This window comes from Chionomys nivalis, chromosome 14, assembly GCF_950005125.1.
Source record: "Chionomys nivalis chromosome 14, mChiNiv1.1, whole genome shotgun sequence".
Taxonomy (NCBI): Eukaryota; Metazoa; Chordata; class Mammalia; order Rodentia; family Cricetidae; genus Chionomys; species Chionomys nivalis.
In genome coordinates, this window is record NC_080099.1 from 66,422,571 (window position 1) to 66,450,212 (window position 27,642).

At 42.1% G+C, this 27,642-nt stretch overlaps 1 protein-coding gene across 4 annotated transcripts in view; it reads left to right on the forward strand.

Moving 5' to 3' along the window:
- Nucleotides 1-494: 494 nt before the first annotated feature.
- Nucleotides 495-27,642, forward strand: part of Ss18 (SS18 subunit of BAF chromatin remodeling complex) — a 57,264-nt gene continuing 30,116 nt past the window's right edge. Inside the window, exons 1-3 of one of the 4 annotated variants that reach the window (XM_057788745.1) lie at nucleotides 495-741; nucleotides 3,990-4,066; nucleotides 12,918-13,002. In XM_057788745.1, coding sequence (XP_057644728.1) covers nucleotides 673-741; nucleotides 3,990-4,066; nucleotides 12,918-13,002 — 231 coding nt within the window. In that variant the 5' untranslated portion in view covers nucleotides 495-672. The remainder of the gene's footprint in view (nucleotides 742-3,989; nucleotides 4,067-12,917; nucleotides 13,003-27,642) is intronic. The other 3 variants (XM_057788743.1, XM_057788746.1, XM_057788744.1) reach the window with 3 other exon arrangements.

The window sequence follows — 27,642 nt, forward strand, 5'->3', positions numbered from 1 at the left end:
AGTGATCCACAAGTGTGGGAGGGGTCTGTCCCGAAGTAAGCTGCGGGGCGGCGTCCTTTCAACTGTCGGGCTTAGACTTTGCGAGCTCGCGAGCGACTCCAAGTGCGCACGTGGAGCGCAGGGAGCCATTTAAACCAGCGAATCCGCGTTCTCGCTGCCGACCCGGCAGTCGCTCCCGAGTCCGGGCTGTCTCTTTCCCTCTCGGCGCCGGCCCAGGCGACTCCGGGCAGCCGCCTCTTCCCCGGAGGGTCGCGGGCGCAGTTGGGGACAGTTTGGCGGGCGGGCCCCGCGTTTCCTGTGACAGCGCGGCCGGGCCGCTCCCTCCCGCGGCGGCGGGACCATTTCCTGAGCGTCCGGGCGGAGGCGGCCGGCGCGGCGCTACCATCAGCGCCCGGGCGCGGGGGTGACGCCCGGCAGCGGGCAAGGACAGGCGGGCGGGCGAAGGGGCGCGGGGCCCGAGCCGCCCTGGCCTCGACGAGCTACCTAGACGCTTTGCTGGGAGCTGCGGCTCCGCGCCGAGCCGGGCTCGGCCGGCGATGCGCGCGGCCCCGGAGCCTCGTCCCCCCCCTTGGCGCGCGCTGAGGTGGGCCTGCCCGGGAGGCGGGCGTCGGGCCCCCAGCTCCGCGGCCCCCGGAGCTCTCCGGACTCGCCGATCGCGGGCTCGGTGGCAACATGTCTGTGGCGTTCGCAGCCCCGAGGCAGCGGGGCAAGGGGGAGATCACGCCCGCCGCCATCCAGAAGGTGAGCTCGGGGAGGCGCCGGAGCGCGGGCCGAGACGGGGTGGCGGTGGACAGGGGGGAGCGGCCCGGCGGTGGTGAGGGCGGGCGCCGGGAAACCGGCAGAACCCTTTGGCGCCTGCTCTGCCCGCACAAAAGCGCCGGCAACCGCCGCCCGATTTCCCTGCGGGGCGCGTGTACTCGGCTGGGCGGCGCGGGGCCGGGAGTGGGGCGGCCCGCATAAGTCCGCCGTCGCCCCGCCCCGCCGGGACCCCACTCGCGGAAGCCGGAGCCTGGAGTGTTGAGCCGCAAACTCCTCGGAGTTGAGGCCCTTCCGGGAGAACTTGGGAACCTTCCGCAGAGGCTCGGGGCAGGCGAGGAAGGAGCCTGTGGGCACGGGGGTTCCCCAGAGTAGCAACCGGGATCCGATCCCCTCTGCTCCCGATAGATGCGCCTGAGCGCTGGGTTTCGGGAGGGCGAGCCTACTCCTCGCCGGCCAACTGCGGCTGTCTGCACCGACGGACGGGCGGTTTGCATTAAGTCAGCGCAGAAGGGCTGGGAGCTGCGCCCTCAGAGGACAGTGCCACCCCAGTCGCCGCTCGGGGACTGCCAACTGGGGACACAAAGGTTCTTTATTATCCTCTGAGCCTGTGTCTAGCAAGGCACTATTCTAGATCTCAGCGTGGTAGACTTTGAAAAGTCGCTTGTCAAGTTTAGCAGTTTGCCCTGAGTATCTCCATCTTGTTCCCAGCCCTGGAGCAAGAAAGTCAACTTGTAGTACCAATCGGGGCATCCTTGCAGACCTGTGGGTTAATGGCCATCGCTTTCTGTTTACTGTCAGGGTCTTTGTAGTGTGGAGTTTATCATTTGCCCAACTGTTGCTTTATTTTCTTTGAAGAAACCCGCCTGGCAGTGCCTGGAAACGCAGTTTCTTTCTCTAGTGGTAGTCTGGTGAACAGCTTCCCTTACACACGTGCAGGAAGCATGTTTTTGGGGGAATTTGCGCTTTCCTTTTGAACTCTAGAAAAAGTCTGGCTTTTTCCTTTTTCTCAGTAGAATTCTTATATGTTTTATTAGTTGTTTATCATGAGTGAGTGATCTAGAAGGTGCTAACTGGTCATTTTTCAAAAATTCTCGATAAGAAGTGGAAAATGACTTAAGACTTTTTATTGTGTGTGTGTATGTGTGTGTGTCATGTGTATGCGATGCCTGGGGATGTCAGAAGAAACACCAGATACAGCCTGTTGTGAGTTACATTGTGGGTACTGGGATCCAAACCCAGGTCCTCTGGGACCATCTCTCCAGCCCTCAGAAGCGTATTCCAGTGTAAGTTTTGTTTGTACTGTCAGACATTGCTATTAGACAAGAGACAGGCATATGGTTGGGATTGTTTAACGTGTTATGCGTTCCTTGGTTTGAGTATTGAATTGATGGCACTCAGGAGGCAGAAGCAGACAGATCTCCGAGTTTGAGACCAGCCTGGTCTACCCAGTGAGTTCTAGGACAGGACTACAGAGAGAAACCCTGTCTCGAAAAACCAAACCAACCAACCAACCAAACAAAAACAACAACAAAAAACTCTTGGTCCCTACTGATCATATTTAAGAAGCACACCTTAGAGAAGTGTTTGCCTTCAGTAATCAATGATCATGATAAATGTGCAGAACTATCAGTTAATGGTAATGGAATCTTTGTTTTTAATTAAAAATGACGTTAAGTGATTGAGATGGTGATTTTGGTGTTGTAGCCTGGATATTTACTGGATCGTGAGAGGTGGGTTCAGGATCAACATTACCCCGATACTGAAGCTCTTACAGACTTAGGTGTTGTACTAGGGACAGCGTCCTGGCACTTTGTTTAGTGCCATTGGTATAGATGAACTATTTAACCCTCAAAGTCAAGGTTGCTTAGATAGTTATCAGATGATAAAGTGATAATTTATGTATCTTATGTTTTTTAAGCTTTTGAGATACTTCATTTTATATTGTAATCTCAAATTCTATTAAATACTGTAAATGTATAGCAATTGTTAGGCTATGTGTTTTAGAGAATCACAAATCTATACAGTTAGAAAAGAAGGTAGCCTATTACTTCAAGTCCTTGTGTTTATTTCAGTTTGGGTAAGGACAGATCTTTTCCCTTCGTACTACAAACTGTTTGAATACTCCAAAACCAACTTTCAGCTAGTTGAAACTATAGTTACAGATAGCATAGGTGGTAATTAAATATATTAAAAAGCAAAAACAAAACAGTGGAACTTGAAGGATGGTTCAGTGGGGTTCAAGGAGTTGTTCTCTAATCTCACGTGCACCTTGGCACTTGGAGGTGTGTGTGTGTGTATGTGTGTGTGTGTGCGCGCGCGCGCACTTTTGTGCGTGCACTTTTGTGCGTGCGTGCATGCAGTGAGAGAGTGGGAGCTCACACTCACTAATACTAAATAAAATAAAAGAAACATTGCTTTTCCCTTCTGGGTCTCAAGAAGGAGAGATATTGGAATAGGTATTAAACATAATTGAGTAAATGTGATATCATTCCAAATATACAAAGTAAAGTTTTTTTGTGTGTTATAAGTTATAATCTATATTAACAGAAGACCCCAGGAGGTTCAGTTTCCATGTAGATAGGACATTTCTAGAAAAATAGATTATAAAAATCAGTTGTTGCAGAATTATCTATATGAATCATGTATAGCATATTTTATAAGTGATTTATACATTTTAACAGTAATGAAAATTTTAACTAAGTTAATTCAATCTCATGATTTTTACTTTTTATTTATTTTTGTTTGTTTATATGTTTTCTATCTGTCTGTCTGTCTATCTATCTATCTATCTATCTATCTATCTATGTTTTTTTTGAGACAGGGTTTCTCTGTAGCTTGGCTGTCCTGGAACTTATTCTTGTAGATCAGTAGACCAGGTTGGTCTACAAGACTCACAGAGTCTTGTACTCAAACTCACAGAGCTCCTCCTGCCTTTGCCTGCTGAGTGATGGGATTAAAGGCTTGCATCACCACTTCCCAGCCAATTTCACAATTTTTATTTCTATGGACTTAAATTGTAGCAGCAGGTAGACACAGTAGCAGTGACTCTGCCAGGGTGTTGTTTTCCTTGTCCACTGGATGATTTTGTGATCTGTAAGGATGGCTTTGAGGAACATTTCTGACTCAAGTGCTTCTGTAGGAAACTGTCTTTCCTCTTCAGACGTCTTAGTTCTTCATTTTACTTGATGAGTGCTAGATTAACAATAAACTTTTTCTTGTTTGTGTTTCAGATGCTGGATGAAAATAACCATCTTATTCAGTGTATAATGGACTATCAGAATAAGGGGAAGGCGTCAGAGTGCTCTCAGTAAGACCCATGAGAAGCTTTTTGTGTCCAAGCACTGTTGTTCTTACGTTTCTGTAGAACGACAGTATTAAACTGTATTTGTGGTTGTGGCTTGAGAAAATGTTCATCTCCGCAGAGGGAAATGTGTTTATTGGCCATCATTGGAAATCTTTGCTGCTTGTTTTATTGCTTTTTTTTTTTTTGAGACAGGGTTTCTCAGTATAGCCTTGGCTGCCCTGGAACTCACTCTGTAGACCAGGCTGGCCTTGAACTAGAGATCCCCCTGCCTCTACTTTTGGAGTGCCGGGATTAAAGGTGTGCTCCACCATCTATTAGTGTGGACTTGAATTTTTGGGGACCTTTTGTGTAAATGGATTCTAACACTGTGTAGTTTGTTTTGACTGACTTCTCCAAGATAGGGTCTCATGAAGCCCAGGCTGTGGTGAAATTCCTGATCCCTGTCTCTGCCTCTCAAGTGCACATTATGGGGTGTGCCAAAGACCCAGCTGTAATTGTAGATTTTTCCTGCCCACTAGTTCCCAAATAACCACTCAGGTTTAATATTGATTATGAATGTTTGCCAGATGGCTCAGGCTTTTTACTAGTTAGCTGTTACATTTAAATTAACCCATTTCTGTTAATATAAGTATTGCCATGTAGCCATGCATGGCAATGTAGCACCCAGCTCTGATTGACTTTTCTCACATAGCATAATGTTTCCAAGAGTGATCCATGCTGGCATGTGCACTAGACTTCCTCATAATGCCAAATGATCTTCCATTTGGTACTCTGTCGTTTGGGTTGTTTCCAGTTCTCTGTTCATGATACTGCTCTGAATTTGTATGACTTTGTTTCTTCTTGATTCTTTTACAAAAGAAAAGCACTTTATGATGGGAGTTAGGTGTCATTTTTTTTTTCCTATTTCTTACTCTATATTTTAAAATAATGACTTTAAACTTGTACAGAGCCTCATCTATAGAAACTTAAAAAATTAGCCTGGTAGTGGTGGCACAGGCCTTTAATCCCAGCACTCAGGACGCAGAGGCAGGATCAAGATCAGCCTAGTCAACAGCAAGTTTTAGGATAGCCAGAATTACACAGAGAAACCCTCTCTCAAAAAGCAAGAAAGAAAAGAAAAAGTAAAATTTTCATGTATGTACTGTATTTAGTTACTTCTGTGGATACTGAGATCCTAGAGACTAATTGTCATTTTCAAGGACCAAACTTTTATTTTAAAGTGGTCTGTCTGAGGTAAGTGGTAGACCCTGACAGACTCAGGTGGGAAGCTGGGCATGGCCAAGAATCCCAGCACCTTCAAGGCTGAGGGAAGTGAATTGTAGAGTCCTGAGCCACACCTCAGGACAACAAAGCAGATCCAAAGAAGAAGTGATGTAGAGTTGCCGATATTGTCAAGCGTCCAGAGTAGCAGTGCCCAGATGCATGTAGATACAAGCCGTATCTTCTAGTGAAGCCGCAGACAAAGAGGTGGCTTGCCTGTGCTTTACTTGGTTCATTATTTATAAAATGTAAAATGCTGTCACCTTGATATATGGCTTCTGTATGGCATTGAGTGTTAACGCTCCCTTTCCATCCCGAGTTGTGTGTAGTGTTTGGGGTTAGAACCAAATGTGTCCTGTCACCATGTCCAGTGACTGCCGCACTGGAGAACAGGTTTTAGAGGATTTCACTCTGCCATATTTTAGGGCCCATCCTTTCCTAGAGGTCTCATTGACCTGCTCTTGGGAGATAGTCCCAGCAACCAATTGATTTGCTTTTTCATCTTTATTGGGCTCTTGCCCTCCAGTGATTCACTTGACCTCTGAACTCTAGGTCTCTCTTTCCCTTTATTATTTTTAAAATAAAAATCTCTTGTTCACTATTATAAAAATTTGGCAATTACCTCTTAATTCTCATCTTATTTGCTTCTCTCTGTATTTATGTCAATACAAAGATAGTTTAGATATCCTAGTGTTTATAGAAGCAGTCTTTTTTCCTCTTTCTTGTTAAGGCAGGATCCTGTTTGGCAAGTGCTACCCCACTGACTTGTCCAGTCCTAGACTGCAGTTCCTAAGTGGATTACTAGGTCAGAGCATGCTGACTTGCCAAACTACCCTGCCAGAAATGTCCTTGCTTTATTTCACCCCTGTCCTGTGTTCACCTGCCACTGTCAGCAGTGGATATTGGCCATCTTTTACACAATTCTGTCATCTGATTGGTAAAAGATACCCGTTTTTAATTAATGCTCCTTTGAAAGCACTTCCTGCTTAATGAAAAAGACTCAATGATAGTACTAGCAATTACGATATGTCCTTTACTGAAGTTCTTCAGAGGGTAACAGATTAGCCCAGTTGTTCTTTATTAATAGACATTTGAGAATCCTTGCAGGTTTCTCCTACAGTTAGCACGTATTCTTAGATGGCCCGAGTATAGATTATGAAGTGACTAGTGCAGTGCTGTCATCTCAGTGTTTCCAGTTCTTTTCGGATCCCCGTGTGGGTCATGTTTGTGTTTAGGGGGGAGAGTATACTTGTGGTGTACTTTAATCTGCTGCTGCTCCTCAGACTGAATGTTCATGGTGTTGATGTTGCAGAATGCAATTGTTCTGTGGATTGCTCCTCCTCTGAGACCCAGTTTGTCTCTGCACACTGAAGTTCACACTGTGCCCTATGGCTCTGGTGTCCCAGCTGTGAGGTGATGTCCTTCTGACTGCATCCTCCCTAGTTGAAGAGCAGCAGCGTGGTCAGCACTGTGGTAGCTTGGATCTGCTTCCCTAAGCTGGCACCTGCTGTTTTCTCCACCAGAGTTAATATTTTTTCTTTGTAGTTCATCTGATTAACACAAGGCCTTGAAACACACTGAAACAAAAGGCCTTTGCACATTATACTCAACATGCTAGTTTTAGTATCCACTGTGATTTTTGCCTACAACGGTTGTTACTGTTGTGGCTGTCAAATGATGAGCAGATTCATCACTCCTCCTAGACTTACTTGGGGTTCTGCTGTGAGGACGTCATCTTCCCTCCAGTCGTTATTTCGGGTCTTTATATATAAATGGATTTGTACATTCCTACTGTATTTGCTACTTGATAACTTTGCTTTTTTTCTTGGTTTGTCTAGATCTGACTACTGGGAGCTTTTCTGTCTGGCTTCTCTCTCTTATTCCTTCCTCCCTCCTCCCCTCTCCGTTCCTTCCTCCCTCCCTCCCTTCTTTTCCTCATTTATTGAGACAGAGTTTCACTCTGTAGACCATGTTGGCCTCAAACTCACAGAGACCTGCCTGCTTCTGCCTCCTTATACTGGGATTCAAGATGTGCCACCACCACCGTGCCTTGCTCTATAATTTTTTAAGCATTTTATTTTCCTGTACGATGAAATGGTTTAGTCTTACCTTCTGTTTCTTTTTGTACAAATCTGGAAGTGTCCATTTCTCTTAAGACCAGATTGGTGGTTGTTTAGTTTGTTTAAATATATAGGCTGAAATGTAGAAACCAAATTGTTTTTATCAGATTGTATTGTTTTCTAATGACTTTCACATTTTGTATTTTGTATGACCATTTTCATTTATATATTTTGTTTCTTCAATAAATTTTGTCGGTATATATTTGAAATTTTATTTTTAAAAAGCAGTGGACCTATTTCTGTGGTTTTGTTGTGGATGATCTTCAGTTTTGAGATCACCCTGAAGCCAGGCAAGGAGACACTTACTGGGGTGACTTTTTTCACCTAAGACATTTAGGAATCTGGTAGAACAGAAGGATTTTAGGGAGTAGGACAGGTTTCATTTTCATATATGACCAATGGTACGGATAGCAAGATGTTCCCAGCGAGAACCAGCTTTTCCAACCTGAGTCAATTGTGGTTGATACTGTTTTGTTTATATTAGAAGCTTTGTCATCTATGTGTGTATGTAGATAGATAGATCCACTGCTTTCTAAAAATAAAATTTCAAATACATACAGACAGAATTTATTGAAGAGACAAAATATATAAATCCCCTCTTCTCTGCATATGGGGATAGACTATTATAGAAATTTCTTGTCTCTATTTGATGCAACCGAGGCTTAGATTGATTTAAGGTAGAAACTTTAATTTTGCCTTTTCTAATGATTTTATAACTCCTACCTTTGATCAAGGGGGATTTGCTATGTCACTTAGGGTTTTCCTGAATTCTAGGGTTTGGAGTTTTATGTTTTTCAAGTTCATGTATTCTTTCGCAATTTCATACCTGTATATAATGTACTCTGAGATATTCTCCCCTGCTTTGCTCTCTTATCTGTCTACCAAACCCTTCTTCCCAGCAAGTCCCTCTACTTTCATGTCTTTATGTGCGTGCGTGCTTGTATATGTATGTGTGCGCGCCTGCACGCGTGGGTTACTTCTATTTCGGTTTCAGGAGGCTTGATCAGCAGACCTGAGCTGCCGCCTGCTCTGATGGGTCCTTCCTTTTGACTGTTCGTTGGTATTCATTCTTTCTCAGGTTGTCAGTGTAGTTTGTGACTAAAGAGAAACATCTCCTTCTCACAACACCGACGACTCCTGTCCTCTTGGTGGAAGTAAAGAAAATGTAGAGAAGCATTAGTAACCCAACTATCTGGGAATTGGTAGTCCAACTTTGTTTACATGTATCCTTTGACGACAACTTCTTAGATTAAAAGTAGCTTACTTCCATCATGGTGAGAGAGGATCTCCTGAGGCCACACCCTCTCCAGGGCTATAGGCTGTTAGTGGTACTGGGGAACCTCGACTGGGAAGAGCTGAGTTCTGTTCCTCGGTGGGGTAACAATGGGAAGTTGCCCCCCCTTTAAAGATTTTTTTTTTTATGATTTATTTAACTTTATTTTGTGCCTTGGGGTGAAGGTGTCAGATTGCCCAGGAACTGGATTTACAGACACTTATGAGCCGCCATGTGGGTGCTGCAAATTGAACCCTGGTCCTCTGGAGGAGCAGTTAGTGCTCACCACTAAGCCATCTCTCCAGCTCTGGGAAGTAAATAACCCCCAGCCCTGCTCTTGCAGGCAGGCCTGATTAATGCCATGGATTTCCCCCCAACCCTACTGTGAAAGAAAACATGAACTTGGAAACAATAAGACCCCCATCACACACACAGAAGAAGACTGGATGGCTTATATCTGTAATCCCGTCACATTGAAGGCTGAGGCAGGAGGATTGCCATGAGTTCAAGGTCAGCCTAGATCATTTAACGAGGCCCTGTCTCAAAGAAAGTAAACCAAGCAAACCCTTAATGTGTTCTAGCCATGGACAGCATATGCCTTATAAATAAGTGAGAAAACAAATACATTTAAAGCACAACAAGGAGCTCATCCTTGTCAGACAGACTCCGGGTGGTGATTCTCTTGCTGGATATGGCTCCGGCCGTCAGCATCAGCAAACACACTGTGGGCCAGGCATGGTTCTTCATGTTTGCTAACGCATATTTGAGACATTGCTTCCTTTTATGTTTGAATATTTCTAGATCAGTCCAGATGTTGCTTTAATCAGCAGCCTCTTTTTGGTATTTTAGGGTGGGTGCAGCTTATTTCAGAGTGTTTTATAAATTTTAATGCCAAAAATTAGTATTTGTCAACATTTAATGAAATTTTAGTTTAAATTACTGCTTACCAAGGTAATTTTTATTCTGTAAACTATAGCACCGTCCCACAAATGTGCTGCATTAAACTTATTTTTATATTAAGTCTAAGCTTTTCAAATTAGTTTTTAATTAATCAAATTTAGAACTGGCAATTTTGTCTTATGCAAGGTAATGTTTTGTGGCTTTCGGTGGAGTCTTTTAATCGTGACCATACGCATTTGGAAGTATCTGTCAGACTTGTTAGGACCATACAGTCATCAAACGTAAGATTTTGATGGCTCTCGTAACTCTGGCTGCCTGTCAACAGTTGCCATCGTCAAACGTAAGATGTTGACTATGTTTGATACTCTCCCGTTAGATTGTGTTCACAAGGTACAGTTACATTTAAAGATAGGGATCCCATAAACGGCACTGTGGGCCAGTTTTGTCACTGTGTAAACATTAAGGGTGCCCTGCAATGGCGTGGTGCTGCAGAGCGGAGTATTGTGGGTGCCAGGTGCACCCACTCTGTCCTTGACTCAGTATAGAACAGCACAAGCTCACGAGAACCGAAGGGACAAGTGCAGTGGTATTTGCAGACTAAAATTCTCAGGAAAATGTTTTCATTTTCATTTTATAGTCTGAGCTGAGTTCAGATTCTGTGTTTTTGTTGATTTTTAAATACTATTTTGGACAACTTAACATACAAACTCAGAAGAGAATGCAGAAAAAATAGAAATAAGCAAGTTTTCGTTAATAATTCTTTGAGACTTGCTTTGTTTTAGAATAAATGCTTTGATAAATATTATTTTTCTTACTGTGCTTTTGCTCCAGTGTTCACTTTATCCTGTTGATTGGAGTCTGCCTGTCGTCTCAGCAAGTTGGAGATTAAAGCAAGCAGAATTACTAATCCAGACAGAGATCTGTCCCAAAATAAGAGTATTGACTTAAAGGCCAGTCTGATCTATGCACTCACTCTGGGGCCAGCCGGGACTATAAAATCGAGACCTTGTCTCATAAAACAAAATACAACAACAAAAAACTTGCTTGCACCCACCTTCCTATGTTAGGAAAAGGACTTGCAGGCAGTTCTGTGCATCGGAATGGGGTTTCTGGTACTGTGATTGATGTTAGTATCCTTGTGGTGGCATGAAGGGGTGTCTTGTTTGGGGGGGACTGATATTGAAGGTTCATGTTTGCAACTGACTGTTAAATGGTTTTGACAAAAGTATATGTGCGTCGACGTGAGACAGAGTGATAGCCCATGCTTTAAGGTGCTAGCTGGAAATCTGGACCTCCCCCATTCTGAAACTTTTCTGTAAATTTAAAATCACTTCAAATTAATTAAAAGTTAGATCTGATATTGAGCAGTTAGGTAAATATCTTGAAATTTTAACTGAGTCGTGTTTGTGTGTAGACATTTAGAGCTGCAAGGGACTTTAAAGGCCTGCTGGAACTCCTGTTAGTGACTTTCTGAGGCTGGCTAGGCTGATCAGCATAACACCCATGCTTTGTTATGGTAATGTGTGGGCAAAGCCTTCAGGTTGACATTTTTATTTGCCTTGGTATAGTTGGTAGTCCCTAGAAAGCTCACACTTGAGGATCATACCAACATTCTAAAACTCAGAAGAAAAAGTGTGTCCGATACCCAGAACCCACCCACATGGTGGAAGGAGAGGAACAACTCTGGTCGGACCCAGGGTCCTCATACTGCTCCTACCACCATGAATAAAAATTGAACATTTTTTGAGGGCTGGGCATGGCAGGACACTCCTTTAATTCCAGAACTTAGAGGGCAGAGGCCAGAATTGAGGCGGTTCTCTAAATTTGAGGCCAACCTACAGACTACAGAGGGAGTTCCAGGACAGTCAGGGCTACACAGAGAAACCCTGTCTCAAAAAAAAAAAAAAAAAAAAAAAAAAAAACCAAAAGTCAAACCCAAAAAAGACTGTTTGATTGGTTTTGAATAGGGTAAGGTGGTATTAAGTTCCATACAAGACTTGTATAAAATTATAAAACAGTCCCAACTGCTGTTTGCTGTCAGTCTTGTTTGAAGAATTCCAAAAACGTAATTAACCATAGTAATTACTTATTGGTCTGTGTTTATCTAAGGGCCCTTACAAATGTCTCCTTTCAGATTAGGTGTCTGAGGAGTGGAACTAAAGTGTGGGCTTCTTAATGTGGAAGCTTTTCCCTCATTAGAAACGTGAAATCGGTGAGAAGTATTTCAATATGGATCTGAAATGAAATACTTCACTTATTTGAGTAAAATTCTTTTGACATTCATTTAAAATTTATAGCTAGTTTCTATAATAACGGATTTTTGGTGTTTGAATTCTGGTCTTGCTGCATTCCCAGGCTAGCCTGTGTTTCTGTATCAGCTTTGTCAAGTACAGGGGCCATAGGCCTGTGCCCCATGCCTGCCATCTAGAAAGGAGCTCTTGAAACTGGTACATTTTGGTGTAGGTTTTAAATTTGTATGTGTGGGGCTTGTTCTGTTCATGTACTGAGATCAGACAGTGATTTAGATCACTGCCAGTTTTTGGTTTTATATGAGTTAACTTAAAAAATTATAAGGCAACTTTAATTATTAGACAGTGTTACCAAAAGCTATTTTTTTCTAGTTATATTTAACCATATAGCCCAAATATTAAGAATTCACTTTATTGTTTTAAAGTGAATTGTTAATGATTTTAGTGCCCTATCATTTTGTTTATGTCTGCACTTGGGAAGCAGAGGCAGGTGGATCTCTGTGAGGTTGCGGCCCATCTGGGCTGCATAGTGAGTTTCAGGTCAGCCAGGCCTACATAATGAGACCCTGACTGTAAACAACGAGCTACAACAAAAGCAGAGGGAAGCATGAGGGTGGGATGACGTGGGAAGCATAGTTCACTGAACTTTATTTTCATTCTTGTAAAACCTAACATACTGTGTCTGACGCTGGGCGTCAGTTATTCTCTTGACCAGCTATGAAATCGTGTGTAACTCAGCAGTCTCTAAACCATAATTCCTCAGGCTACCGGTAAGAGCTGCTAGCTCATAGCACTGGTTTACATATAAGTGAGGTATGTACACGTAATACTAACTAAAACGTCTCTAGCATATGGTGATATCACTCTGTGTTCCCATTACCTTAAATGTAGCATGTATCATTTGGAATTATTTTGCAGAGGAAAAGTTGAAGTTCTATTGATGTTCAGGTAACACATTTTTCATTAAGCTCTAAAAATAATTATAATGCTGCTTGTTTTTAAGTAGATAGGAAGATTTTTTTTTAATATTGGTATTTGTTTTGTTTTAATAGGTATCAGCAGATGTTGCATACGAACCTGGTATACCTTGCTACCATAGCAGACTCTAATCAAAATATGCAGTCTCTCCTGCCAGCAGTAAGTCCCTTGAAAGTGTGTGAAGTCCATGTCTGTAGCTGTGTGATTAACACAGTTGGTTTTGGTGATGCTGAGTTTTGTGTCCTAAGCCCTGGATTACGCTGAGCACACACGCCTGTTCTGTACTCTCTAAGGCCCTGCCTGTCTTCACTCATCTGATTTGGATGTTTGAATTAATTCACCTAACGCACTCCCTTCCCCAGGGAAGCTGTGTCCACTCTCCTGTCTACCCTATCTATTTAGTTTTCTTTGGTTTTCGAGACAGGGTTTCTCTGTAGCTTTGGTTCCTGTCCTGGAACTAGCTCTTGTAGACCAGGCTGGCCTCGAACTCACAGAGATCCGCCTGCCTCTGCCTCCTGAGTGCTATCTGGGGTATTCCGTATCATTTCAGTATTAGACATTTGCATACGAATCTTCCACTCTCAGGACTGCCGTCCTTCACAGCAAAACGAACTGTTTTCTCAGCGTCTCAGAATGTCGCTTTACTCAACAAACCTTTGGTTGATTGCTCATGTTCAGACAAAATCCTGGCGTTGTCATTGGTGGGTGTATCTGACAGTTTATCCATTTATATCTCCATATACTTGTTGGGGAAACTGAGCCACGTGTTGTGCAGATTTTACCATACTCTGAATTCTGTCTCCCAGTTTTATAACATTGGCCTGCGTCTCAAACTGGTGGCACAGACTGATAATAGGGGAGAGCCTCCAAGCTGGGTTTGACGTTACATCTGGGTACTATGGATCTTCTGTTGGATCATGTCAGGGTGATACAGTACTTTCAGGATCCAAGATGTCAGACTATTTATCTTTTATGCCCAAGAAATAGAATCGGTTGTTTTCCAGGAGTTTTCTTTCATTTCCTCCTCATTTACTTGGGGATTAGTGCTCAAAGACCAATTTGCATGCGTGGAACATTCATTATTATAAGATTTTCATGGTTATTGAGCATTTTTAGTAGACACAACCAGAAAAAAATGTTTTTAAGAATTTGAGATCTGAGTGGTGGTTCTACTTCTGTAAATTATTTTAATTATTTTATTTTATTGAGACAAGATCTCACTGTGTAGCCCTGACTGGCTCAAACTTTGCTATATAGACAAGGCTGGCTTAAGCTCACAGAGATCCATCTGCCTCTGCTTCCTAAAGGCACGCACCACTATGCTCAGCTCAGAAACTACTTCTGCTGGATTTTGATTTTGTTGGTTATCCCCTCTCTTCATTTACAAGTTTGTAGTTGATTGCTTTATAGTGCACTGAATAAGAACGTAAGAGTACCCTGATAGTAAAATCCTTGACCTTAAGCTGCATCCTCCTGGGGAGATTTAACACGTGTAGTTTTGAATGTGATATTGTTTGTATGGTTATTGCCTTAAACTTCATTACCCTTGAGTTGATTTCCGAGGACAGTGGGAGACGTTGGCTTGTTCTGCTCGCTTCCGAACAACTAGTTCTCTGTCTTATCATCTTTGGAAATGATTTTTTTTAATCTGGTTTATTTGACCCCCTGTATCATATATCAAGTGTTGGTGTATGTGTGGATCTGTGTTGGACCTCTGTTGTGTTGGTCTTTCTAAATTAATTGCATGATCTTTTTCTTTTTTCTTTTTTTTTTTTTTTTGGATTTTTGAGACAGGGTTTCTCCGTAGCCTTGGTTCCTGTCCTGGAACTAACTCTTGTAGACCAGGCTGGCCTCGAACTCACAGAGATCCGCCTGCCTCTGCTTCCCGAGTGCTGGGATTAAAGGCGTGCGCCACCACCGCCCAGCTTAATTCCATGATCTTATCACACCTAATAAGACACTTCTTTAATCCCAGCACTCTGGAGGCAGAGGCAGGCGGATCTCTGTGAGTTCGAGACCAGCCTGGTCTACAGAGCTAGTTCCAGGACAGGCTCCAAAGCCACAGAGAAACCCTGTCTCGAAAAACCAAAAAAAAAAAAAAAAAAAAGACACTTCTTTTTTCTTTCCTCCTCAAGAGTACCCTGGCTACAATTAGCCTTCAGATGTCCATATAACTCAAATACCAGCATGTTACGTTATTATTCTGTCTAATCCTGATGGGATTTTCATTATTACCTGGACTTAAGTCATTTTGGGAAAAAATGACATCTTACAAAAGAGTCTTTCAAATCAAGATGGTTTTATGCATTCCTTTTTCATTCCTTTAGTGTCTGAGTTCAGTTTCTGGCTTTCTCTCCTGAAGGACTTTTCTGCTCTCATTGGCATAGTACTATGCACGCCATTCAGGGGTGTGTGCACATGTGCCACAGCACTCAGGACAGCCCTGCTCTTTCTACCTCTCCGTGAGTTCCAGGGATGGAATGGAGGTCCCAGGCTTGTTCTGCTGCCTGAGCACCTCTATCTGCCTGTCTTTGTTTCTAAGCTTTGTTCTGATCTCATCTGCCATCTGCATGGAAATGTGATGCATTTTCAGTCTTAGCCTCTTGGGCATTGTCTTTAATTGCTGGCATTTTGCTTTCTGTAGTCACAGTTTGTCATTTGTGAACAGGAATTCTGTTTGTTCCTTGCCAATTATGACCTTCTGTTCTAAGTGATAATGTAGGATAGCCTTGTCTGGTTCCTGATCTTAAAGGGAGAGTTTAACTGTTTGACCATTAAGATTTGCTTTAGTATTTTATAGAGAACTTTTATCAAGATAAGCAAGTCTGCTTTGATTTCTGGTATGCTAATAAAGAGTGTGTATCTTGACTGTATTGCACCTAGTGAAGTGAGCTTGTGCTTTGCTTCTTTAATCTCTCAGTGTGGTAACTTACACTGGAAGACTCACCAGTGAGTCCTGTTGACTTTCTTGTGTATACTCACCTGGTCATGACCTTTCTTCTTCGTTTCTTTTCTTGAGATAGGACAGCTCATTGTAGCTGAGGTTGACCTGGAACTTGCTTTTTAGCCCAGGGTAGCCTTGGCACTAGGAATCCTGCTTTTGCTTCCAAGGTGCTGCTGGGATTACAGGTGTGTGTGTGGGAGTGTGTGTGCGCGCTCATGATTTTTCTTTCTTATAGTGCTTCTGTCTGTTTATTGATTGTTGCAGGCTTTATAAAATGAAATGAAATTTTCTTAATCTGAAATAGTGTTTTAAATTTGACTTTTTAAGTGGTTGGCATGCTTCTGTAGAAAAGTATCTGAATCTAGTTTCCTTTGTTCAAGAAGGTAGGGAGTTTATTGTTTTATATTTTGTACATTGTCTATTTTGATAAGATGTGCCTTTTGATATTTTAGTAGCATTTTAAATTTATTTCTGTAAAGTTGATGAAATAATCTTTCTAATAACAGCAGGATATATGAGGATCTTGAATTTTTGCATAATTTTATATTCTCTTGTGACTTTTCTGTCATTCTTGACACCCTTAAGTTATCAATTTTTTTTTTTTATGTTTTTCGAGACAGGGTTTCTCTGTGGTTTTGGAGCCTGTCCTGGAACTAGCTCTTGTAGACCAGGCTGGTCTCGAACTCACAGAGATCCGCCTGCCTCTGCCTCCCGAGTGCTGGGATTAAAGGCGTGCGCCACCACCGCCCGGCTAAATTATCAATTTTTAAAATTTTTCTAAAGAATCAATTTTTGACTTTGATTTTTCTGTGTTGAAGTATTTTTCAAGCTTTTTGGATTTAGAATCCCATTGCATTATTATCCTCATTGTGTTATTAATACAGACAATAGTCTAGGCTGGCCTCAAACTTACTGTGTAGTTCAAATGTCTTTAAGTCTGGTTCTAGGGAATTGGACCCTAGTCTGACCTTGGGTACGAGACACACATACAGTGTACTGTTACAGTGTACTGTTGGATGACACTGTTTTCTCAGGGAGGCACAGCATACACCTCTACTCATCCCAGATAGGAACCCCATGTCAGACCAAGGTATGGTTGCCACCAGAGTCCAGCTTGGTTGTGGTTATAAATAGGAGCAGAAATGACGCAACAACAGTTCCATCACCAAAGCTGCTGGCAGCTGTTTGTTTGCTTTTCTTTTAATTCACTTTGGATTAATTCACTGAGTTTCAAATAGTACAACAAAAAGAACAATAGTGTTTTATTTAATTATTTAATTATATTTATGAAATTTTAACTTTATTAAAGGTAGTTGTAATTGTAAATGACTTGTATGTAAAGAATGGAAGATTGGTCTATGAATAAAAATTGATTTGGAGTACATAATCTTATGTAATACCTTCAGTTTTTAGCCTACAATTTTTTGGGTGATGTTACATTTAACTGAGAAACCCATGGGTGATAATTAATGGCTTTTCTTTTTTCCAAAAGCTTTAGCAAATTGATTTTAGTTTTTAAGTTCAATGAGTGTTCTAAGAGAGCATCATAAAGGCCCTTTATGACTAAATTTAATAGAGCTTTTATCCGTACAGTAAGTAAAGCAGAAGAATAAATGCTGTTGCTGTTGAACATTTGAAGACAGCCGTGTGTGTGTGTGTCGCTGTGTCACATCTGTTGATCTGCTCTTTTCCCTCTACCATTGTGTTGTGAATCCAGAGCCAGCACTCTGCTGCTGTGTCTTGCATGCATTTATGCATTGCATGTGGGTATATGCCAGGGTGCATATGTGGTGGTCAGGATCACCTTGGGTATTGGCCCTCTAGGCTAACAATCTTTTAGAAATTTCTCTGTCTCTGAAAAAGACACATATACTCTTCTATTCACAAAAAGATATAGCCAATCTCTTTACATATTAGATTCAATTACATAGGCTTCTGAATTTTTATAGATAAAATCCAACAGACACCATGTTTTTGTTGGTAAAATGTTGCCTGTGATATTAACACATAAAAATACATGCACATAGGTCTGTCTCCTCCAGCACAGGATGACTCCCTTGCTGAGTGGTCCCTAATCTCTCAGAGCTAGTAATCTCATCTGCTGTCTAAAATAAACTTAAATATACACAGCATTTCTACAGTAATACAAATGTTCTATATAACATATGCATGGAAGCCATTTTCAGTTATAAGCATTTAAGGTATGTAAAATTCTTTGTTTTACATTTTTTGAAGGAATCAAATCAATCTTTCTACATTGTTTTCTTATGCTAAAAAACAAAATAAAACAAAAACCCTTCACCAGAAGATCAGACAAATATTGATGCTTTAGTTTGTACTGAATCTAAAACACCCTTCAAAGAGACTTCATTTATATGTCTGCTCCTGTTTCTTCTGTCAGTTGTTTCCACTGGACTTCTAAAGATCAGGCTGAGGGTAGGAAAGAAAGCAGGACTCTAACATGTTTGTCCTTTCTTGCAGTAGAAAATGGGCTGTGGAGTTTTATTTCCTTTCTCGCTTACTGTTATGTAGCAGGTTCCTTGGTTAAACCTGTCATGTTGGAGGGAAATTTGTTAAGACACAGGATTTAAAGGAAAGTGTAAGGATAATATGTTTTAGGACAGGGTGTTTACAAGGGCAAATAACAGGATGTTCTAGGAGGAGGTGAAACACCTATCCTGCATGTTTGCTCTGTTAAGACAGGAACAACTCAAAATAGCTTCTGGAACTCCCTGAAACTGATCAGATTCACTAAGCCCCTCCTCCCCAAGAGTTTCTGAGCAGTGAAGACTAGGAAGAGTCAAAATAGCTGGGCTGTAAAGAATACTCTGAGACAACACAAACAACCTAGAAGGACTGAGAGACCAGCCAAATCAACCTGAATGGAGCAGAGACCAGCCAGCTGCCAAAAAACAAACAACAACAAAACCAAATACCAGGTGAACTACTTGAAAGAGCCTTAGACCCACTGAGTTTCATGGAAAGGACTCTTTCTGTCTGCTGAGCTGTGTGCAAGCTGTGCAGCGTGCTCCAGGTAACCCAGCTTTTGTAAGCTGCCACCCAGTTGTGGCGAACTTTGATGATGCAGTTGTCTTGAGTCATTTCTGCTCCTGTAAGTAACCCCTCACCCATATTCCATAAGTATCCCCAATAAAACATGCTGGTTCACCAAGTTGGACTTTGGTGGTATCTGTACTTTGGTCTATCATGGGCTCCCTCTCTGGGGTGAACAAGCAAATGTCTTGCATCTCCCTACGAAGTCTGTCCCATAACAGTCACAGACAAAACTGTTTTTTTTTTTTTTTTCAGACTGTGTTGAAAAAGGCCTGTGGAATACACAAATAGTCCTGTCTAATGGAAGCTATACTCTAATTTCACACTCAGGCAACAAAATCTTCATTTGGAAGCCATCTATTTCTAGGTGTCTTTCTTACTTTCTTTTTTCTTTTTGCATTTTTTTCTTTTCTTTTCTTTTCTTTCTTTCTTTCTTTCTTTCTTTCTTTCTTTCTTTCTTTCTTTCTTTCTTTCTTTCTTTCTTTCTTTCAGATTTCTGCCTCCTCTCCACCACCACCTCCCATTTCCCTCCCCCAATCAAATCCCCCTCCCTCGTCAGCCCTAAGAGCAATCAGGGTTCCCTGCCCTGTGGGAAGTCCAAAGACCATCCACCTCCATCCCGGTCTAGTAAGAGGAGTATCCAAACTGCCTAGGCTCCCAGTACGTGCAGTAGGATCAAAAACCCATTGCTGCTGTGGTAAAACACCATGAACAGGCAGCTTATAAAGAGGTTATTGGGGCTCACAGTTGTAGAGGGCTAGAGCCCATGGCCATCATGGCAGGGAGCTGGGAGCAGGCATGGCACTGGAGCAGGAGCTGAGAGCCGACAGCAAAGAAAGCTAACTGGGAGTGGCATGGGCTTTTGAATTGAAGCCTCAGAGTCCACCCCCAGTGACACACCTCCATCAACAAGGCCACACCTCCTAGTCCTTCCCAAACTGTTTACCAACTGGAACAAACATTCAAATATGTGAGCCTTTGGGGGACAGTTTCATTCAGGCTACCACACATGAAGATTTGATTTTGGATCCCAGAACCCACATGTAACCCAAGTGCCGTAGGGGAGGAGATGGTGTAAGCCCCTGGAGCACACTAGTGGCCAGGGCTTTCCCCTGAGGTCCTCCAAGTGCCAGGTTCCACCCATAGAATACTACTCTCCTAAATCTGGACCCTGCCCCACCCTACAGAACAAAATCCACAAGCTCTGGGCTTGAAGTCCCACTACTCCTTACCCCCCCACAGAAACTCCATACAACCTGCCTTCTTCTGCTAACTCCCCTGTTGCTCCTTGCCCGAGCAGAGGCAGCCATCCTCCCGATTCTTCCCCTCAGAAAAATCTCTTCTGTGAATTTTGTTGTGTGGTGTGGCTCCCGAATGCCAGGATACCTTTCCATCCAAGTTATAATTGCTTACATCAGGTACAATAATAAAGCCTTCATTTAATTTTCTGTGTTCTTAGAGATGAGTCCCAGAGATTTAAATGTGCTTTGTATTTCCCATAAGCGTATTCTCAGCCCGTTGTTTGGTTTATTTTGAAGTATATTCTAGAAAATGCTCCTGGGAAGAGGACCCCCCCATTTACTTTCCTTATGTAAAATTAGGACACATGATGTCTATAATTCCAACACTTGGGAGCCTTACTTAAGAGAGTCACAGGGTCTAGGACAACCTGGCCTACAAAAGTAGGCATCATCTCAATGACTGTTCATTAATTAGAATGTTGAAGTTGGATAAATTTGGGTTGTCAGAACTGAGGTGAAGTATAATATTTGGTTTGAAGTACTTGCTCTCATGAATGAGAAAGATTGAGTTGATCGGGAACCTGGTACTAAAACCAGGGACAGTCCAATAGAATAAGCGCCTAGCGCCTAGGAAGTTTGGAGAATGGTCATCCTTCACATATAGGTGGGAGCATTAACTATGGAAGGTCGCCCAGTCAGCTCAGTTCCTTCCTTCCTTCCTTTCTTTCTTTCTTTCTTTCTTTCTTTCTTTCTTTCTTTCTTTCTTTCTTTCTTCCTTCCTTCCTTCCTTCCTTCCTTCCTTCCTTCCTTCCTTTCTTTTTCTTTCTGCTTTCTAGTTTGGGAGTAAGGATAATCTAGTTATGGAAATTAATTGATGATACCTAACACTTGCAGAAATTCAATACTGCTTATGATGGCATCCTGAAATTTCTTATGCGAATGAGTGAATATGAGAGACATTCCTAAGCTGTTTAAGATGAATGTATGTGTATGTATTAAATACGATGAATATATATGTATATATATATATGAATATATGAATATATATGTATATACCTATGTGTGTGTGTGTTCACTTTTGAAAGATTGAGTTAGGGCCGGAAAGTAAAGGAAGTGTGCCAGTGGGGGCTGTGCAGCCTGTCTCAGTGCATGATGAGGCTCTTGTTTGCGGGTCTAGCTCTTAGCAGCTTTAGGCAGCTTTATGTGTACAGGTGTCTCTTCTTGTTGCTAGTTTTGATTCTTAGGTTTCTCTGTCGTTTTAGTGCCTCCTTGTGGGGAGCTTTATTAATGCCAATTATACTAAGAATAAGGAAGCTAAAGATTTTGCTTTGTTGTATATTTATATTCTAAAGCGATATTGAAGGTAATTTGATACACTGACTTACAGTTTTATGGTAAACTGAAATTTTGAGCTCATTAATTTATTGACTGTATATAGTTTACAGTATGTCAGGCTGTAGTAATTAATACTTTTAAAGTATCAGTGAGCAAAAGAGCCAGAAACCACCACTGTCTTGTTCTTCCTTCCATCAGGCAAGGCAGGTGTAGTAAAAGATTGGGTAGGGTGTTGAAAGATGGTAATCTATGGAGAGGGAAGGAAAGAGCAGGAATCATATATTGGGGACAGTGACAGCGATTGCAGGATGGGATGTGCAAAGTGGAAGGAGGCTGTACCTCACTGAGAAGTGGCTGATAGGAAACTGTCTTATTGAAGGAACAGGATGAAGGCAAGGGCCAGTATATACAGTAACTGAGGTGGCATGTCAACAGAAGATTGCTTTTTTGATTCTAAGGACTTGGGTGTCTACTCTGAAAATTAAAGCTATTAGAGGCTTTTGAGAAGTTGTTCCATTTTAATAAGATCCTGTGCAGACTGGAAAGGATGGTACAGAAGGGGTGGGTTGAAGGGAATCAGGAGGCAACTGTTATACCCCAGAGATGGCAGTAGCTGCACCAGGGCGATGGTCCAGGAAGTAGTAGACATGGTTACATCCCAGGTGGAGAGTAGAGGCCAGAGGGTGTGCTGAGAGTAGAATGCCAGTGGGGACGAGAAAGAGCTGTTGGGATGGCTCCACTGTTCTCAGGGTGGAACTGCCTTCACCCAGACTTGGGAGATTTCCAGAAGAGGTGAAGAAGCAGTGAGGGATCGGAGGAGGGTTAGCAGAAGAGCGCTTGTGCGCGTGTACAAGGCCCTGGCTTAGATCAGTTAGATTCCCAGCGCTGGGGAAAACAAACAAGTCCGTGAAAGAACGCTGTTTATATTTCATATCATCTCTCAAATATTTATCAAGTTGATTTGATAATTGGAGGCGTCAACAATTAGCAAATAATGTAATCGTGGCCCTTACCCTTATGTAACCTGCTGCATAGTAGAGTTACAGACAGTGACAGGTGTGGAAAATTAGAATTGGACTCAGAAATGAAGAAATGTTTAGGATGTTGGGAGTAGGCAGTGGGAGCTCAGTAATTCTCATTCTAGGAACGGTAGAAAATAAAGTAACCTTTGACATATAATTCACTCACAGTAAGCCCATCCTTTTAAGTGTTCAGATGAGTTTCCATAATTCCATGTGTTTGTTAGTTGTAAGAACAATGCTATAATCCCCAGAGTTTCTAGTGTCCCTTTCTTGGCTAGTTTTTAATTACTTGAACTTTTTGTAATTGATTGTAGGAATTTTTAAAATAAAAACTGAGCCTGAAAGCCAGAGCTGTGCCCGTGGAAGAGTAGTAAGTCTGTGATCTCTATCTCTCTCACATGCCCTCTGCTTTGAAAATTGCCTTGGTCTGCTTGTAAGGGCATTGATTGTTTGGTTCTCATTTTCCTTTAACAAGGTTATGAAGATATGCCTATATTTTGGGTGTGAATCAGTAGCAGCTGACCAGCATGCGTGAGGTCCTAGGCTCTCCCATGATCTATCACATACACACTGTTGCGTCGGCACCACTTACTGGAAGCTGTTCCTTGACCACTATTCTCTTTTCTCAGTCTTTTAAATCTGTCCTTGCGCCAACCACATGGTCTTATTATTGTACCTTCTAGTTAAGTCTTCATATTTGCTGCTAATTGTTGTTAAGATTGCTATGATGACTCTAAACCCTTTTCATGTACTAGTAAATGTTGGAATGAGTTTGTGAATTCAGGAGAAAAGCCAGCTGTGGTTTTGACATGTGCTACATGGCATCTGTGGGTTAACATCAGGGAAGTCTGTTATCTTCTGCATTGAATGAAGATGGCGTGTTCTTCTGTTGGAGGTTTCAGTTGCTCCTAACAGTTTCTCTATGAAGATGTTGTCCATCTCTTCTTAGGTTAAATGCTGTCAGTTGATATTTTCATTTTCATTTTTTGGAAATAAACAGTAACATAGTTTATGTATGTGTCTTCTCATTCTACATGTGTGCACATGTGTGTGCTCAGTCATGCATCTGAGGAAACCACACTGTGATTTCCTTTCCCAGTCTTCTGTCATTGTTGCTTTTTTTCTAGTTACTTCTGACTTTGATTTGCTTTTTGGTTTATCAGTATTAGTAAATATTTTTGTTTTATTCTTGAACCACAGGGACATGAGTGCAATATTTCATTAATAAGATGATGTTGGTTATAAACTTTTTGTATATTAGTTTTATTTGGGTGTGAATGCCTCTTTTGTTCTTTTAAAAAAGAATGGTTATTTTCTATGTGAGTGGGACGGGGTTGTGATTACCATGGTGTACTGTGGGAAACGGGTCAAACTTGTGGAGTGTTTTCTTCTACCTTGAATGGATTCTTGGGGTCTTACTGTGGTCATCAGCCTTTCACTGTGGGGCTCAGGCACCCTGACCTTCTGAGCCACCTGGTTTCTCTTCCTAGCTCTCTGTAGACGTCACTTGCTAATTTGGAGCTTTTTGTCCTCGTTCACAGTCGTGCTGACCTGCATTCCTACAGTGAAGCCTATTGTCCACCATTCTAGACTTGATTTGCTCGTGGTGTGTTCAAGTTAGTAATGTCTGTAAATTGTCTTCTGAAATACCTCCGTCAGGGTATGATGGCCTCTGCTCTCTTATTTTTATTTCTCAATGGTTACATATATATGGATTTCCATTTTCTATTTTTTTATTCCTAAGTAATTTATGTATGAAACAATAATAAAAGCTCACAAGAGATTTCTTCAGGAAAGACTTAAAAATATGGATCAAGTTTTTTAATAGAAGATTTTTCAAATTTACCTCCCCACTTTCTTCCTTTCTTGGTGCTGGTAGCTGAGTCCAGGGTCGCATGGTGTACAATAGTGCCCTACTGTTGAGCCACACACAACCCTCAGACTTGCTGTATTTTGTGTCCGTTTCCTTAAGCTACATATTTCAGATGCTTTGTCTACTTCATCTGGATTATCAGACACCTGTACAGTTGTTCTGAAGGTCTCTAGCTGTCTCTTAGTCTGTTACAGTTGTTCTGAAGGTCTCTAGCTGTCTCTTAGTCTGTTACAGTTGTTCTGAAGGTCTCTAGCTGTCGCTTAGTCTGTTGAATATTGATTGCTGCCTACACCCTTAGTTTCTGTAAAATTTGTATATTCTCTTTTTTCTTGATAATTCCTGCTAAGGGTTGTTGGTTATTGGGAGTCTCAAAGAATCAGAGTTTGATTTTCTTTAAACCACAAACTACCATCTGTATAATCTTGCTGTATCTCATGGTTCTGGGTCCTTTTTGAACCAGGATCTTACTTTGTAGCTCAGGTACCTCAGACTTGATGTTCCTCCCGCTTTGCCCGGGGGTCAGGATGCTGTGTGTGCACCCATGCTGGCCTACCACAAATTTCCACGTTGCGTTTTAATTATCATTCAGTTAAAAATTACTTCTGATTTCCTGTGGTAGCTTCTTTGTATAATGTGATTCTGTTAGTGGTTTGTAGTGAATTCTGCCGGCCTTCTGGTTTCAGCCGTTTTGATTTGTCTTTTGTTTTTGGCATTTTGTGAATTACTGAGAGAAGTATGTTGAAAAATCTCCGGCTCTCTCTCTATGGTTTCCTTTCTTGTCAGTCTCTCAGTTTTTGCATCTCAGATCCTTAAAGTTGTGATAAGAAGTGCACAGCTCTGCAGTCAGTCCTTTTGTTGGGTGTCTGGGTTCATCCCAAAGAGCATCCTCTTTTCCTTCTGGTACCCATGGCTCAGCCCCTCCTACGTCATCATTATTGTGAATGTTAATAGTCATTTCTGTTAGTTGATATATTTACTAATTCATTCATTCCTCCATACGCTTTCAAACATGTGCTCCTATATAGTTATTTACTGTTTAAAAGGTTTACGGAATTTCTTCTGTATATGAGAGTTTGCCTACATGCCTGCACTTTCTTTGTTTCTGTTGTCCTCAGAGGCAGAAAAGTTTTCTGTTCCCCTGGAGCTGGAGCTTATAGGTTGTGAGCTGCTGTGTGGACAGTGGGAACAGAACTCATGTCTGCACTGGTTATCTCTGTCTCCAGACCCTGGTTATTTTTCAGTGAACCTCTTTCTTGTAACAAATTCTAGCTTTTGCTCACCTTAAAGAATTTTTATTTCATCCTCAGGATGGAGAGAAGAGTGTTTTGTCTTCGTGTGGAGTTGTGGCTGGTTTGTTACCGCTCTGTGTGTTGTCTTCACAGGAGTCGTTGATTAGCTTTGGGAAGCTCAGCCAGGATCTCCTGCTCTGTTTTACCCTGTTCTCTAACTCCAGGTAGATGTTGTATGGACTTTTGCACTTTGTGCTGGCCTCAACCCCAGGGCCTTTTGTGCGCTAGACACGCTCTTTACAGCAGTTCTGTCCCCAGCTCATGGGCACTCCTTTGGTTTGTTTGTCTTGTCCCTCTTGTACATCTCTGTCTGTAAATCACATCCCAGACCTGTTCTGTTGTTTCTAACTATTGCTGTCTTAATTTCTGTGATTTTGCTTCTAATTCAGGGATTTACACCTGACTCTCTTATAGGATTTTACAGAAATTCTCCATTTTCCTGATTTTTCTGGGTTTTTTTTTCCTCCCGTTTTTGCTAATATCAAACATGGTTACTTTTAAGTTTTTGACAACTCAAAAATTTGAATGCTTTACATGTCTTTATTATTTATAGAATTAGGGAGGTTGTTGAACCTGTAAAGGTGCCAAGCCTAACAATCTGAATTTGGTTCCTGGGACCCACATTATGAAAGGAGAGAACCAGTTCTCTCCAATTGCATTCTGACAAATCCCCCTATCCCCGATGCACATATAATAAAAAAATAAAAATTTAAAACTTTACTATTATCCTCTGATTTGTTTATCCTTTTGGATTGAAGTAAAATTTCTATAAAACAGTCTCTCTGTTGGCCATTGTAAAGCACACAGCCTTTACCATTACACTGTGCCATTTCAAACAAAAACACAACAGTTCCCATCTGCGCTGGACAGCTGGCTCAGTGGCTAAAAGCATGAGCTGGTTTTGTGAAAGACCTGGGTTTAGTTTCCACACCCGAGAGGCAGCCACAGCATCTGTAGCTCCAGTTCCCATGTATCCAGTGCTCTATTCTGGTCTCCTTGGACACCAGGCAGGCATGTGGTACACATATATATTTTATACACATAGGATAAACACCTATACATTTAAAAAGGGGAATTCTTAAAAAAAGAAAAACCTGTATCTGATGCCACTAAATCAGTTCTCCTTTTCTACGACTCACTGGCAACAACTAATCTGCTGTCTGCCTCTATTTGCTGACCTGGCATTTGTAAGGATGGAGTCACGTGACAGCCTCTTGTGTAGCCTCCTTCACTTGGTGTCTTTTGGGCTCACCCTGGTAAGCATGCGTCACTACTGTAGTGTTTCTGTGTGATGACTTTACATGTTTGTTTATCTGTTCGCTGGCTGGCAGGTATTACATTCACTTCACCTGGGGGTTCTTTTGAGCGATGCCTTAGTGGGTGTTTTATCTGCAAGTTTTGCAGTGTATGTACAAGAGTTGAAATTGCTATATATATAGAGAGAGAGAGGGAGGAGGGGAGGGAGAGAGGGAGGGAGGGAGGCAGGGAAGAAAAAAGTGTTTTTGTTTGTTTGTTTTTCAAACACTGCCTGGAGATGGTGGTGCATACCTTTAATCCAAGCACTCAGGAGGCAGAGGCAGGTGAATGGTTTGGGATTGAGGCCAGGCTGGTCTACAAAAATAGAAAGAACCAATATTTCTGCAACTGTTAGCGATTCATTAACAATGAGTCTTCTGATGTCTGCCAAGTGCTGCTGTGTTCAGATCTGAAAGCTGCATTAGTGACTGATTAGAGGTGACAGATATGGTTGGGTTGCTGAAGTGGACGTCAGCAAAAGGTCTGGAAGGAGGAAGGAAAGAAAGCAGAAGAGATGTGTAGACCTTAATAGTGTGTATCTCTACACCTTTGTAACCTGCAGACTGAAAATGAGGGCTTGGAAAGAAACTAACCAACCATTTGCCTTTTTCACATAAGAAGTGGGACAGTGCCGGGCGGTGGTGGCGCACACCTTTAATCCCAGCACTCGGGAGGCAGAGGCAGGCGGATCTCTGGGAGTTCGAGGCCAGCCTGGTCTACAAGAGCTAGTTCCGGGACGGGCACC